This window comes from Sceloporus undulatus, chromosome 1 (genome assembly GCF_019175285.1).
Source record: "Sceloporus undulatus isolate JIND9_A2432 ecotype Alabama chromosome 1, SceUnd_v1.1, whole genome shotgun sequence".
NCBI lineage: Eukaryota > Metazoa > Chordata > Lepidosauria > Squamata > Phrynosomatidae > Sceloporus > Sceloporus undulatus.
The window spans coordinates 157,529,933-157,543,103 of NC_056522.1; the positions used below are offsets into that span (position 1 = coordinate 157,529,933).

The window sequence follows — 13,171 nt, forward strand, 5'->3', positions numbered from 1 at the left end:
AATACAGTGGACCATCATTATTTCCTGTCAGCTGTTACTCCCTATTCCTGCTGCTTATTTATGGGCAGAAATATCTCTGACCATGAAGACTGCCCTGTACCTGTACTGCATGAGTCTTTGCAAGGAGGAACTTGTATAATAATTTTCACAAGACAGTATTACAGCCTGTTCAGTTGATAGACTATATAGGGGTGACTCTAGACTTTCACTCAGCCTGCGCCTATCTTCCTGTGAGACAGGCTTGTTCTCTGTGGTCTCAAATAGACATTGGTCTCCACCATTCTCACTTCCCAGCAAGAGATATTCAGTGCCTCTTAGGCTTCATGCTTCCACCACAGCAGTAACTTACCTGTCCAAGTTCAGGCCCCTCCAGAGCTGGTTTCTGTCAGTGTTCAATCTTCTATCCAATCACCAGTCCAAGATGTTGACTCTTCCCCTGGATGTATGAGCATCACTCTTTTGGTAAACCATCCCTTGCAGTGTCCTCATGGCAGTTCATTTCTAGTTTCCTTAACCTTCCCGGATGGTCACCATGGACACCTTCATGACAGGTTGGGCCAGTCATTACAACAAACTTCTAATCCAAGGCCATTGGATTCCAACCCCGTCAGAACTACAAATCGTCACTCTGGAATCTCTAGAGGTCCTCAAATCTTTCCGAGCATTTGAACACCATCTGTATGACACTGTAGTACAAATCATAACAGACAATACAACTATGGTCTGTTATATCAACAAACAAGGTGGCACACACTCGCAAATTTCTCTCCGCTTGTCTCTACAGTTCTGGCGATGGTATATAAGCATATGTATCCACTAGGACTATTGTATTCTCTTTTCACTATTCTCCACTATTCTCTTTTCTCCAAGAGGATGCTTGTAACTGTACTATTTCAAATTTGACAAATACTCAAGCAAAGTTTTCACTTAGTGCAATATTAATTTTCCACTCTAGAGTGGAACCCAAGTCTCCTGGAAAATCTTAATATCCTGGCCAAGGACCTAAATTGTGTCCTTGCCTGTATTGACTGTACTGCTTTCTATAGCTCATAAACATCTGAGGGAAAAGTCTGAAATTGATCTAAGGACCTATGAACATTAATATCTGTGATTCAGAGTCTGTTTTAAAAGTCCCCAAAGATGGACTCAGTTGTCTCAAAGGTGGGCAATGTGCAACCAGCAAACCCATAACATGGTTTAGTAAATCTAGAGCCTAGAAAAACCACTATCCTATTTTAAGTGGGTTCAGTAATACGTATAGTGAGCCTCTTGTTTTAGCCAGGTCAGCAACTGGGCATAAGTAGATAAATCTCCCATAGGCTTCTGTAAACTCAGTGGATTTTGAAACCTCCAGGTCTGTGCCACTCTTTGACTATATGCTTCCTGCTCTTCCACAGTCTAGCAGAAGGTCTGTGTCTTTAATGAATGGCAGCAGAATCTGCTGCCTATTTCCAGATAACTAAAAAAATCAAACCTTATCTCGTCATTTATTTTGGGAACAACACTGTGGTGTAACTAAACATTTGTTAAGAAGATATCTTGAGCCACACCTTGAAAGGTTACCTCAGCTTGATATCCCCAAAAGTCATATGACACACAGGGTTTCAACAAATGAATGTTCTTTTAACAAGAATCCCAAATATACCTTGATTCCCAAAATTCAAAGATTAAAATTAATGGCATGTGCATAAATATAACTGAATGGCCTTACCCCAATGGACTTCATTTCTTTCAGAGAAGTTTAGCCTTGTTTCCTCAGATGCCAACCCATATCTTCTGCTCTCTTGAGTACCTCCAACTAGGAAGGGGGGAAAATCCATCTACTACAAGAAAATGTACTGTGAAACAAATGGCAGACACTGTAGTAATGCTGTCTGAATCTGAAGTAGTCACTGAAAGAATTGTAGATAATCAGAACTATGAGAAGTGTGAATGGGCTTTAAAGGACTTTGTTTTAATATGGCATTCTGGAAGATAAACTAGATGGGTCAAACACAGTAAACCATAGAGAATACTTAGGTGAGTACTTAAGGAGACAAGGGAAAAGTGTGCAGAAGCCAATTCAAGGAAGTAGAAAAATGAGAGAGATTTAAGGGGTTTAAATAGAATGATGAACATTAGTGGCATGATCTGAGAAAGTGAGGATGTTGTCTGTGTTACCCAAAGTGTGTGGGGCTTGTAGAACCTCCACTGATAGTTGCAGTATATCTTTAATTAATTAGGGAAGCATTTTGCTTGGCTTTGTGAGAGGGGGTGACGTATGCAGGATCTGAGCACCAGCTTTAGCAATAATAACTGATAGAGACAGGAACTACATGAATCTTTATTGGGAGAAATACAGAACACACATAATCAGTGGTTCCCAAACTTTGGTCATCCAGATATTTTGGACTTCACCTCCCAGAATTGCTGACTGTTGGCCAAGCTGGCTGGGGCTTCTGGGAGTTGACATTCAAAACTCCAAGAGGACCAAAGTTTGGAAATAACTGTACAGTACTAGATTATCTAACTCTATCATGCAGCATACAGAGCTAACCAAATGTAGAAAAGTGAAAGGGGATAGTGGTGTTTGAAGGCTGGATAAGGGGATATATTTACTGATCCTGAAGAGACGGTCAACAGAAAGCAGAAAAGCAGGAGCAACTTAAACCATGAGGCTTGAGTATGTAGGTTTAGGGAAACAGGTAAGAACAGGCAAAAGACTAACGTCTGAGACTGGAGCCTGAGGGCAACAGTTACTGGACAAATGAGGGTGCATGTTGGGGTGCTATTTATACCTTTAAGCCAATTCCAATCCATAGAGATTCCATGGGAAACCAAAAGCTTGATTGCCCCTCAACAGAACATGAGAAGGTTTCCAAAGTGAAAAGTTTTGATATATGGGATATGAGAGGGATTGATTTTGATTCATGGTGCTTCATGGACTTTACAACAACTAGATGAGATCTGGTGTCCCCAGGAATGAGAAGGCAGGAAGGGGTGCTTAGGGATACATAAGATATAAAAGAGGGATTCCAGTCTAGTTAGATCTGGCAGAATTCCTCTCTTGGCTTTCTGTTTCCGCCAGAAGTGCAGAATTGGGGGATGGTTGTGCTCTTTAAGCAAGCACCATACTCCCCATACCTTTCCATATATCTGGGTCTGTGTCATTCACACTACCTATTCAGGTGCTATGACCAGCTGTGTTTACTCATACTGGTGCCTAATGTTATATCAAATTGTAGGTGGATTAATAAATATTTTAGAGGATGTTTGGAGGCTTACATCTGTAATGTCAATTAGGTGTATTTCTAGTGGGTAATCAGAATAATGGTTACATCCCTGTTTCTAATGGAAGAATGAACAAATGGTGTTCAAGAGTGGAGTACAGCACAGAATTTGATATTGAACCAGTGGGGGGGGGGGAGTATGTCTTTTTGGTGATTCCCCCCCCCCAGCCCAAAACATGTTTGTTTTGCTTTGATAACTAAGATTCATACAATACCTTTAAAATGATCCCAGCCCTCCAGCCCCAATCAGATGAAATTGATGAAAAACAAACCTGGAAGTGATTTCATGTTACTTTCAGTCATGTAGGATACACTAATGTGGCACCAGAAGGTTTATGGGGAAAGGAAAATAGCCTCTGCTGCCTCTACAGTTGCCCAACCCTGACATAAAAGGTGCCCAAGATTTCAACTGGATCCCTGGTCAAGGGTCTCAGATAGTGAAGCTGGGAAAGACTCCTGGTGAGGCCTGGCTAGTCACAGTAAACAGAGCTGGACTAAATGGACCATGTCTATCTCAGAATAAGGCAGAATTTGTGTTCAAATTGAATTCTCATGACAGATACGTGAATTGAAGATACGTTTGGGATGACTGACTGGAATGACAAATTTCATGTCCAGGAAACGTGTATTCAAAGCGTACCTTTGTCAGAAAGTTTTGTTGCAGTAGACTGAAGAACTTTTTCCCCAATCTGAAATGATGTGAAAAATATTGTAAGGTTTTCCCTGTTGTTATATGTGTTCAAGTTGGTTTAGAATTATGGCAACTCTATGAATGTGAGTCCTTTAAGAGCCTTGAGGATTTTTCTACATAAATAAAAATAAAATATAAGATCTTATAAATCTTGGTGGTTTGGTGTATTACAGGGAACTTCAGAGGCCAAATTTGTTCAATGCGGCAGATTTCATTTGCTATTGTCGCCCACCTTCTCATAAATTTATTCAGATTCTACCTTTTCTCCACCCTCCTTCACTCTAAAGAGTTTCCCAAGCAATCAACATTGTACACTATTCTCCTACTGTCCTCCATCTCATTGTACAGCACTGGTACATTGCACAGGTGTATTACATAGCTTGATATATAGCTTGTTACTAAATCCCACCCTTACATCATTGGCCATGCTCTTTCCTGTCTTTTTTTTCAAGAATGTGTGATTGCCCAAGCTCTTTGAATCCAGACTGCCTTGTTCCCTTTCTCTGTACAGCAGGAAAGCAGCAATGCTGTGCTCTCTGTTCCTTAGTCTTACAGTTCAATTAGATCCTGTTGCTGGCCTTCCAGGGAAACATAGGGCCAAAACAGATGGCCATAAAGGGGCAGCTTTATGCCACCCCTTTGAGCACTGGATCAGGGCCACAGCAACTGCACACCATAGCCCTGATCTGGCATTTTTCCACCTCAAAAAGAAGCCGCAAAATGCCACTCCTTTTTGGGTGGAAAAAATGTGCCCTTTTTGCTGTGGTGTCGGCTTTTTGGCATTTCTGCAGTGCAGGGCATGTAAACGTTGCACCGCAGAAACGCCGTGACAGTGCCCTCTGCATGGTCAGTGAGGTGGTATGACGCCTGCTTGGGAGTGGCATTGGGGCATGCACCATGTGTACACCACACCTTGAAGCCTGCATTTTTTGCCAGTCTGTTTTGGTCCTTATATACATATTTGTTTGTAGGAAACGCCTAGGAAAACCATCTAACCTACCTTGTCAGCTTGACTTTCAAGTCAACCAGGTTGCTATCAGTGCCAATTATTCAAGGATCCTATTGTGTAATAGCTTTCCAGATTTCAGTGTACTTCTCCTAAGATGTGACTTTATGATAAGGGGGGGGGGTGTGTGAGAGAGAGAGAGAGAGAAGGAGTATTTAAAGAGAACCTTCAGTTTAGCTCAGGAGTTTTTATGTATTGATCCTTTACTGGAGTGTCCTGTTCTTGGCTCATTTTTTGTTTTGGTTTTTTATATCAAACATCTCATGTCATTGTGCCCCTTTATAAGTGGTCATGACGAGGATAAATTGACATAACAATTGTTAGAAGTCCTCTTTTTCAGAGTTCCAGACTCTCCATTTCATTTTTAGTACCATCCTCTTCATCCCAATAGCCAGCTTATATTCCATGCCTACTGAATATGCACATTGGCTTGTTTTGGATTCTTTCATGGCAGTGTTGGGTGAAGTAAAATCTTTTATTTCTCCATTGGATTTTAGTCCTAGCCCTGGGAATATTTAATAATAGCTGCTCTGTATGAATCAGGAAGTGATTTGACTAAGCAGTATGCACTTTCAATATTGGGCTGTTCATAGAATCATAGAGTTGGAAGAGACCTCAAGAGCCATAAATTCTAACCCCCTGTCATCAGGAACACAGAATCAAAGCACCAGTGACAGATGGCCATCCAGCCTCTGTTTAAAATCCTCCAAAGGAGATTCCATCACACTCCAAGGGAGTGTGTTCCACTGTCAAGCAGCTCTTACCATCAGGAAGTCTTTCCTAATGTTGAGGTTGAATCTATTCTGCTGTAGTTTGAATCCATTGCTCCATATCTTAGTCTCTGGAGCAGTAGAAAACAAGCTTGCTCCATCTTCAGTATGACATCCCTTCAGATATTTAAACAGGGCTATCATATCACCTCTTAACCTTCTCTTCTCCAAGTTAAACATACCCAGCTCCCTAAGTCGCTCCTCATAGGGCATGGTTTCCAGACGTTTCACCATTCTGATCACCTTCCTCTGGACATGTTCCACCTTGTCAACATCCTTTTTGAATTGTGGTACCCAGAACTGGACACAGTATTCCGGGTAAGGCCTGACTAAAGCAGAATAGAGTTGCACTATTACTTCCTTCAATCTAGACACTATACTTCTATTGATGCAGCCTAGAATTGTATTGGCCTTTTTAGCTGCCACATCACACTGTTGACTCATGTTCAGCTTATGGTCTACTAGGACCTCTAGATCTCTTTCACATTTACTGTTGTCAAGCCAAGTGTCCCGCATCCTGTATCTGTGCATTTCATTTTTTTTTTTATTTTTTTTTTTTGCCTTTAGTACCTTACATTTCTCCCTGTTTAAATTCAGTTTGTTAGCTTTAGCCCAGCTTTCTAATCTATTAAGGTCATTTTGAATATTGATCCTGTCCTCTGGGGTATTAGCTGCTCCTAATTTTTTGTTACGGTATTTCTTTCGAAATGCTTACAGACTCTGTTTAATGAGCTGCCCTAGAATCTTTCCTGGTATTGATGTCAGGCTAACCAGGCAGTAGTATGCTTTCAGGTTTGGGGGTCCAAGACCACCTTTTCCTTTCCTGTCTTGCAGGATTTTCTATTTAATTCTCAGCTTCTTCACTAACTATACAAATTTAGATACAGTTGTTTTAGCAGACATGTATTGTACTTTTAAAATGTTGTACATCACCTTGAATCCAATGTTGGGAGAAAAGTGGAATAAACTTTTGCTTGTTCATGTCTCATCATTCCTGCCTTTCATTTTCTCTTGCTAGCCACTTTCTTGCAATCAGTTCTCAGACTTCCATTTTTTCTCCTCATGTGTCTTAACATTTTGTGCCTCTACATTCTTTTGGATCTGTTTTGGAGATTGACTTATCCTTTTGAGGAGAAGGGGGCAAATGTTTGGGGGGTGTGCCAGGTCTGTCCTGTTTGTTTTGTATGTTTTTAGTACCTGCAACTCCAGAGCCTGACAGTACCTCCACGCTATGCATTGGTGGTGCAGTTTTGGCTGTGTAATCATGATAACAGAAAGACTGGAAATTATATTAGATGGAAGCATAACCATTAGTAACAACATACAGGTTTTTAGGTGACCAGGTGCTCACAGTGTGAAAGAAACCATAACTGTCTGTAGAAACAAACAAAAAAAAACCCCAACACTTCAAAACCACTTTTGGTTTTGATGAAATAGGTAGGTGTTGTTTTATGTTAAACAGCATGGGAAGGACCTACAACTTATTTGAAAGTTGAACTAATACACTTTGAGTCTTCCAGGAGTGACAGTTCATTCTTGTGTGTATTGGGTTGTGGGAACAAGATGCTGTGTTTCAAAGCTACACTCTTCCCTTTTTAGGTGGCATTTTCATAGGTCAATTGTCACTTCATGGTTTTGTTTTTTGGGGTGTTTTTTTGGTTAATATAATGATACCATACTACAGTAAATTTGATATAATATAATGCTTAATATAATGGTGCCTGTGTCAGACACTTAATACAGTTCTTTTAATGCTATGCTCTGTTTCCCCCCTCCTTTTTTTATAGGAGAAGATGAGGATGAGTTTGAAAACTTCATGCTTCCCCTGACAGTTTCATTTGAAACATTAGCCCAGACATTTAACAGTAGCTTTAAACAAGAGGAAGCTAAGGTAGGCAACTTTTAATAGTGTGAGGAAATCTGATTAACCAGAAAGTAAATGTGTGATTTAAAAATAAAGGGGGGAAAACAAGGCTGCAAGTACAATTTATTGAAAAAAAATAATCTTTGAAGTCTCATTGACTTCAATGGAAGTAGGTTAATAAGACCAATTTGGCCATATAGTAGTATTTTTCTCACCCCTGTTGAATATTCTCTTTCCAAAGTTTGTAGATGAACTTCAATAGTTTAAACTTTAATCTTTAATTGGAATGTGATTCTATTATCCCCACATGAAATGGTGAGACATTCATACACAGTCAAGACCCAGGGGTAGGCAACCTTTTTGAGCCGGGGGCCGGGTTGCTGTCCCTCAGACAACTGGGTGGCCAAAGCCAAAAAATAAATAATTTTTTAAAAAAATTAAAAATTAAATAAATAAATAAACTAGGACAAAATTTTCAAATGGTGGACACTTTTTTGAGGACACACAAAAATAATTGCTGATTTTTAAAAGAATGTTAATATAAATGCATGTTTCTGAGGCTTCTATAGACAATTGCCCCTGCGCATGAGAGGCCAAAGGCCCCGGCGGCAATCGGTGGCAGGACCGGGCTGGGGCCGGTCCCAAGGCCTCGCCAGGCCACATCCGGCCCGCGGGCCGCAGGTTGCCTACCCCTGGTCAAGACAATGACTTGGAAATGAAGAAAGAGACAGGGACAGGAGCCCTACCTTCTCCCTTATTTGCCACACTTACCTGCTGACTGTCCTGATTCCAGGGCTGTGTCTTCCCAATTTGAAGTGAGTTAAGGGCATGTATGCATGGAGATAGTAGTCTTTGACTGTTCAAAGGGAGGAATTCAGATCGTTGGTTTGCCATGCAGTGGATAAAGAAAGATTTTACCATTGAATATGTTTCCCAAGACCTTCACAAATAAGGTGTGGAAACAAACATGCCACCAAGCATGTGGCATTCATTTCCCTTGCCTCCCACCATAATCTTTACAAAAAAGGAAATATGTGATGTCATGGCATTGTTTCATCTGATTTTTCTTATATCTCACTCTCCCGTCAGTAATGTACAGCGCTGTGTAAATTTACAGCACTTTATAAATAAACGTTAATAATAATATCACACATTTCCTTTACTAAATGAGAAGGCAGAATTAGATATTGGGCAGCTCTTCTTTGTGGTCACTTTATGAGCAATATTGCTTTTATTTCTAACTTCTGATGCCTGCATTTAAGTAATAACTAAAATGAAAGTATTATGGCTTATCTTTGTAGAATGTAAGCCTGTTGTATGTTAAATACTTTTTCTGTCATGTCTTCGTTTTTTTAATGTATTTATTTCTGTGTATTTTTGTGGATTTGCAGAAGTATATACAGTACTACATAAAAACACTCTATGCTTAGAACATTCCTTCCAAACAAGAATTTAATATATAAATCAGGAGTTTATTAAATGGCTGGGCATATATGTATAAATAGGAACTGGTCTTGAAGTATTGCGTTCTTAAACCGAACAAAGTGATTAGGATAACTGATAGCTAAATAAGGTTTTTATGTGCCTGTGGGAGCCATATTAGGATTGATTTGACAAGTCAGTTCAGCTGTGGCAACAGTCATATTATCCAGCACAACATTATGTTTTATTAGTAAAATCCTTAAGTGTAGCAAGCTGTTTGTGTCAAAACAACAGTATATTTTAGGAAGGAAAAGACTTGCTAAGTGGAAACTGCATCATCAAGAACAAAACACATTAGCATAACATTACATTAAATAGATTGGCTTCTACTATTATGAACAAACAGTTAACCGTGCACTCTGGAGTGGCTATTTCAGATACATTGTGCAATATTCCTAGAAGCGATATCAATATTTTTTCTTTAGCTTTTTAAAATGCAGTGGAAAACTCATTAGCGTCATTGTCTCCCCCCGCCCCCTTACTTCCTCAAGACAGAGGCTGTGATCCAGAGAGCTGTAAGCTAGCTCCTTCTTGGTGCTACTTCTACAGACAACACCCATGTAACTTACTTCACCCAGTCTTCTGTTGGTGAAATTCAAATAATTATCAAAACAGGGTTGTTTGTCAAGGCCAACACAAGACATTTTGTTGCCTGAGGCACTCAAGGTGTTGTGTCCCTGCCCCAGTGCACACACATTGATGTACAGAAGTCAACTGTGGCTGACAACTGAATCTTACTTCCTGAGGAGCATTTTAACTTGAGGGTGTCTGACAGGCCACATGGCGTGCACACAATGCTTTCCTCCAAGAAAGGTCAGCAGCCCAGAGGACCAAAAGTAATGGCCAGGAAATCTGGCATGGTTTTTCCTCTGCCTACTCCCCATTCTCTCTCTCTTTCTCTCTTATGCACATACACTGGCAGTGTGCAAGGGAGATGCCTCTCTGTATCTACTAGTGGGATCTGCTAATTCATGCAAATGTTACTAGGAAGAAAGGGGGGGACTCAGACAAGACAAAGCATTGCTTGTGCAAAAGTCTTCATGTGTGCTTGAAGAGGTTTACAGGAGTGACCATAAGTAAAAAAAAATAGAAATACAGGATACATTTGCTACATATTTGATGCTATGTGTAAAATTGCTTCATGATTTGGAGACTTGTAAAAGAAATTTTAAAAATGTTCTGATGTATCAGTGGCTGTCATATTTGAAATGTTTTAACAGCTATAATATGAATAATGTTTGACTTTGACTTAAAAGTTACATTTGCCATATATTTTAAGACTGATTTTTTTTTTAAGCTTAAAGACTCCATAGAAAAATGGATTCCCTTTCAGTTATCCTTCTAAGTACAAAATCTCTCTTCTGGGAAGCAATCTGAAGTTAAGGCTAAGATATGAAGTGGGTTTTAAACTATCTGTGTGAAAGATGGAAGCTTTCTCTCCATTTGAAGACTTGATCAGTACTGAAACCATTTTGCGGTCATACTGTCTTGTTTGATAGAGAAACATTCTTACTGGGGGAAATTTTTAATGGAGTTCCAGTGTTATATCCCTAAACTAGCAAGTTCTTAATGACCCTGGAAAGTGATTGCTTTGATTACACTTTAACGGTATTTGCAAATAAAATCACAAGTAATTAAGGGGAAATCTCCAGGCTTTTGAGCAACTTTGATGCATGATAACTGCCTGATTCAGCTCCATCTAGAGTAATGCTGTGTAGACAAGAGCTACTGAGATCAATAGCAACATAATGATAGTGGCAGAATTAAGTGAGTAACCTGAGAAGTGTGCCTTCAGAATGCATGCAGCTGCCACAAGCCAGGGCCACACAGTGCACTCCTTGCTTCCGTCCTAAATGTTCATCAAAAGACGCCCTGCAGGAAAATGGAGTTAGATGCTCTTTATTGCTGATCGTGTCTCTTGCCACATTTATCAGGGAAATTGGATTAGCAGTTGGCAGCTGCAGGTAGACAAGGTTCTGCAGTGATTAAATATGCAGCTTGGCTGCATTTGTTGTGACAGACCTTTAGTAAATTCTACTGTAAGCACCATCTGTCTAATTTGTATAAAGGGAAACTTCATGCTCTAAGCCACTGGTAAAGAACTGAATTTGTTGCTTTATCATAAAGTAAACTTTACCTCTAAAAATCTTTTAAACATAATTTATTAGGTTAAATGTTGTTGTTTTTTTCTTTTGTTTTTCATATTTATTCTGATGAATAAATAATACATGGTAAAGTGCTTTCAGGTACTCTGTTTTGGAAACACTGAAAACAAAAATGTTCTTCCGTAAAATGTTTAGTATTCCTAACTGCAGGGAGGTGACACTGTTAGAATATCACATAGAAAATGGACTGTGACTGCCAAACTCATTTAATTTGTGGCTTCTACAAGGACTTTCTAATTGGGGTTTTATGCATCCAAAATACATAGCTAAAAATAATTGCAGCAGAGCAAGTTAGTCTTGTTGATATGCTTCTGTAGTTGACAGTGTTGCTCATAAAGAATACGTTCAGGTTTATTTTCCGGGAAGTGCTAACCAAACACTTGAAGACTTTGTCATGCCATGGCATTAACTGGGGTGGGGGGAAATTCATTGTTGGAAGTTGATTGCCAATTTTCTCACCGCTATTCTCTTAAAGAAAACTTGCATTGGCCCTGAAAATTCTAATCAATAGCATATTGACTTTCTATACTTACCCTCAGTGATACTTTGATATTATTTATGACAATGATTAGTTTGATAGGAACAAATAAAACAATGTATCCAAGGAAGAGGAGTGGTTAAGTAGCATGCTATCTATAGCTGGTTCACAGAAACTCTGAGCTCTTGAATTATTTAAAATCCTTGATTTTCAGCTTGCACACATTAAAAGTTTTCACACTAAGTGCCAAATGTTGCAAACAGCACTTTAACAGAATGATTTTGCTTTGATCCCTGTAGCAGTTCCTGAATAATTTATCACAGGTTATTGCCTTAATTCTGGAGAGGGATCGTGCAATAAAGGCAGATGAAAACACTCCAGTCGAAACACCTTGGGGCCTGCTCATTCCTCTGACATGGCTCTTTTGTTGGAACTATTTAGAGGTTATTAAGACGTGTCTGTAGAATTAAGAGTGTGCTGTAAGGAAGAAGACAGCCATCTTAATTCTAAAGACAAAGCACTATGACCCTTCACCTTTTTTGTGGTTGTTATTATATAGTAGAATTATGAGGGTAATATTATAGCTGCACCCAGAAGTACAACTATATAGTTAAAGGTCTGTCGGACTTTCCCAATATAAAATCCTTTTTGGGGGTGTTTGAGTAGTATCTTGTTTGGCTCCAGTTGAACAGGTTAGTGATGTGGCTAAGGCTGTTAGAGTACAGTTTAGGTTTTATTTGCCCATCCCAATTACTTTTGGAAAATCTTGTTGTACTTTTCTGTTTTGAGAATCTGAGGGAAAATTAGAGACCAAAAAACCCCACTGAGAAGGCACATTATGTTCTTTGTTATGGGATATATAACAGATATTTCAGAATGAAGATGTGTTCATAAATTTGACTTCTGGCTATCAGTATTCTGCTTGCCTATTTTTCACATTGGGAATGTTCAGATATTGTAGCATGCCAGGATTCTTCAGAATTCTTTGGTTTGTTTAGTGTGACTTGGCAGAAGCTAACATTCTAGCTTGTCTCTCACCTGACAAGATATAAAATTAACTCTACAAAATAATATTTGTTTTGAGGGTTTTTTTTTTTTTTTTTTGGCTTGTTGGGGAACAGACTACCCAGGACATTACTGCATGCAGTTTTTAAACTGCAATTACACCAGGAAAGAAGTGGCATTGGCCATACTCCTTGCAAAGTGGCACCTTCAACCTGTAGCTGCTCTGTCCCCGACCGTTCCTTTTCATTGATGGGGAAAATCTATCAATGACCTAGCAAGCTGACATGTCCCCAAGTGTGAGACGTTACTTCCAGGGCAGTTAGACAATTACAAGTCATGTGGTGTCAGTGTTCCCTTTACCCCCCAACCTTTATTATCTTTATTTATTTATTTTTTCTATTTCTTTTCTTTCTCTCTTGTGAGGAAAATTTAAAAACGTGA

At 39.4% G+C, this 13,171-nt stretch overlaps 2 protein-coding genes across 4 annotated transcripts in view; both read left to right on the plus strand.

The window, feature by feature from the left end:
- FGF18 (fibroblast growth factor 18) overlaps positions 1-13,171 on the plus strand; it is a 650,869-nt gene that overhangs the window by 262,164 nt on the left and 375,534 nt on the right. The gene's annotated exons all lie outside the window — the stretch shown is intronic.
- Positions 1-13,171, plus strand: part of RANBP17 (RAN binding protein 17) — a 242,905-nt gene that overhangs the window by 148,670 nt on the left and 81,064 nt on the right. For 2 of the 3 annotated variants that reach the window (XM_042464644.1, XM_042464725.1), the window contains exon 19: positions 7,524-7,627. The exons of the other annotated variant lie outside the window; for it this stretch is intronic. In XM_042464644.1, the coding sequence (XP_042320578.1) occupies positions 7,524-7,627 (104 nt within the window). The remainder of the gene's footprint in view (positions 1-7,523; positions 7,628-13,171) is intronic. 3 annotated transcript variants of the gene reach the window in all.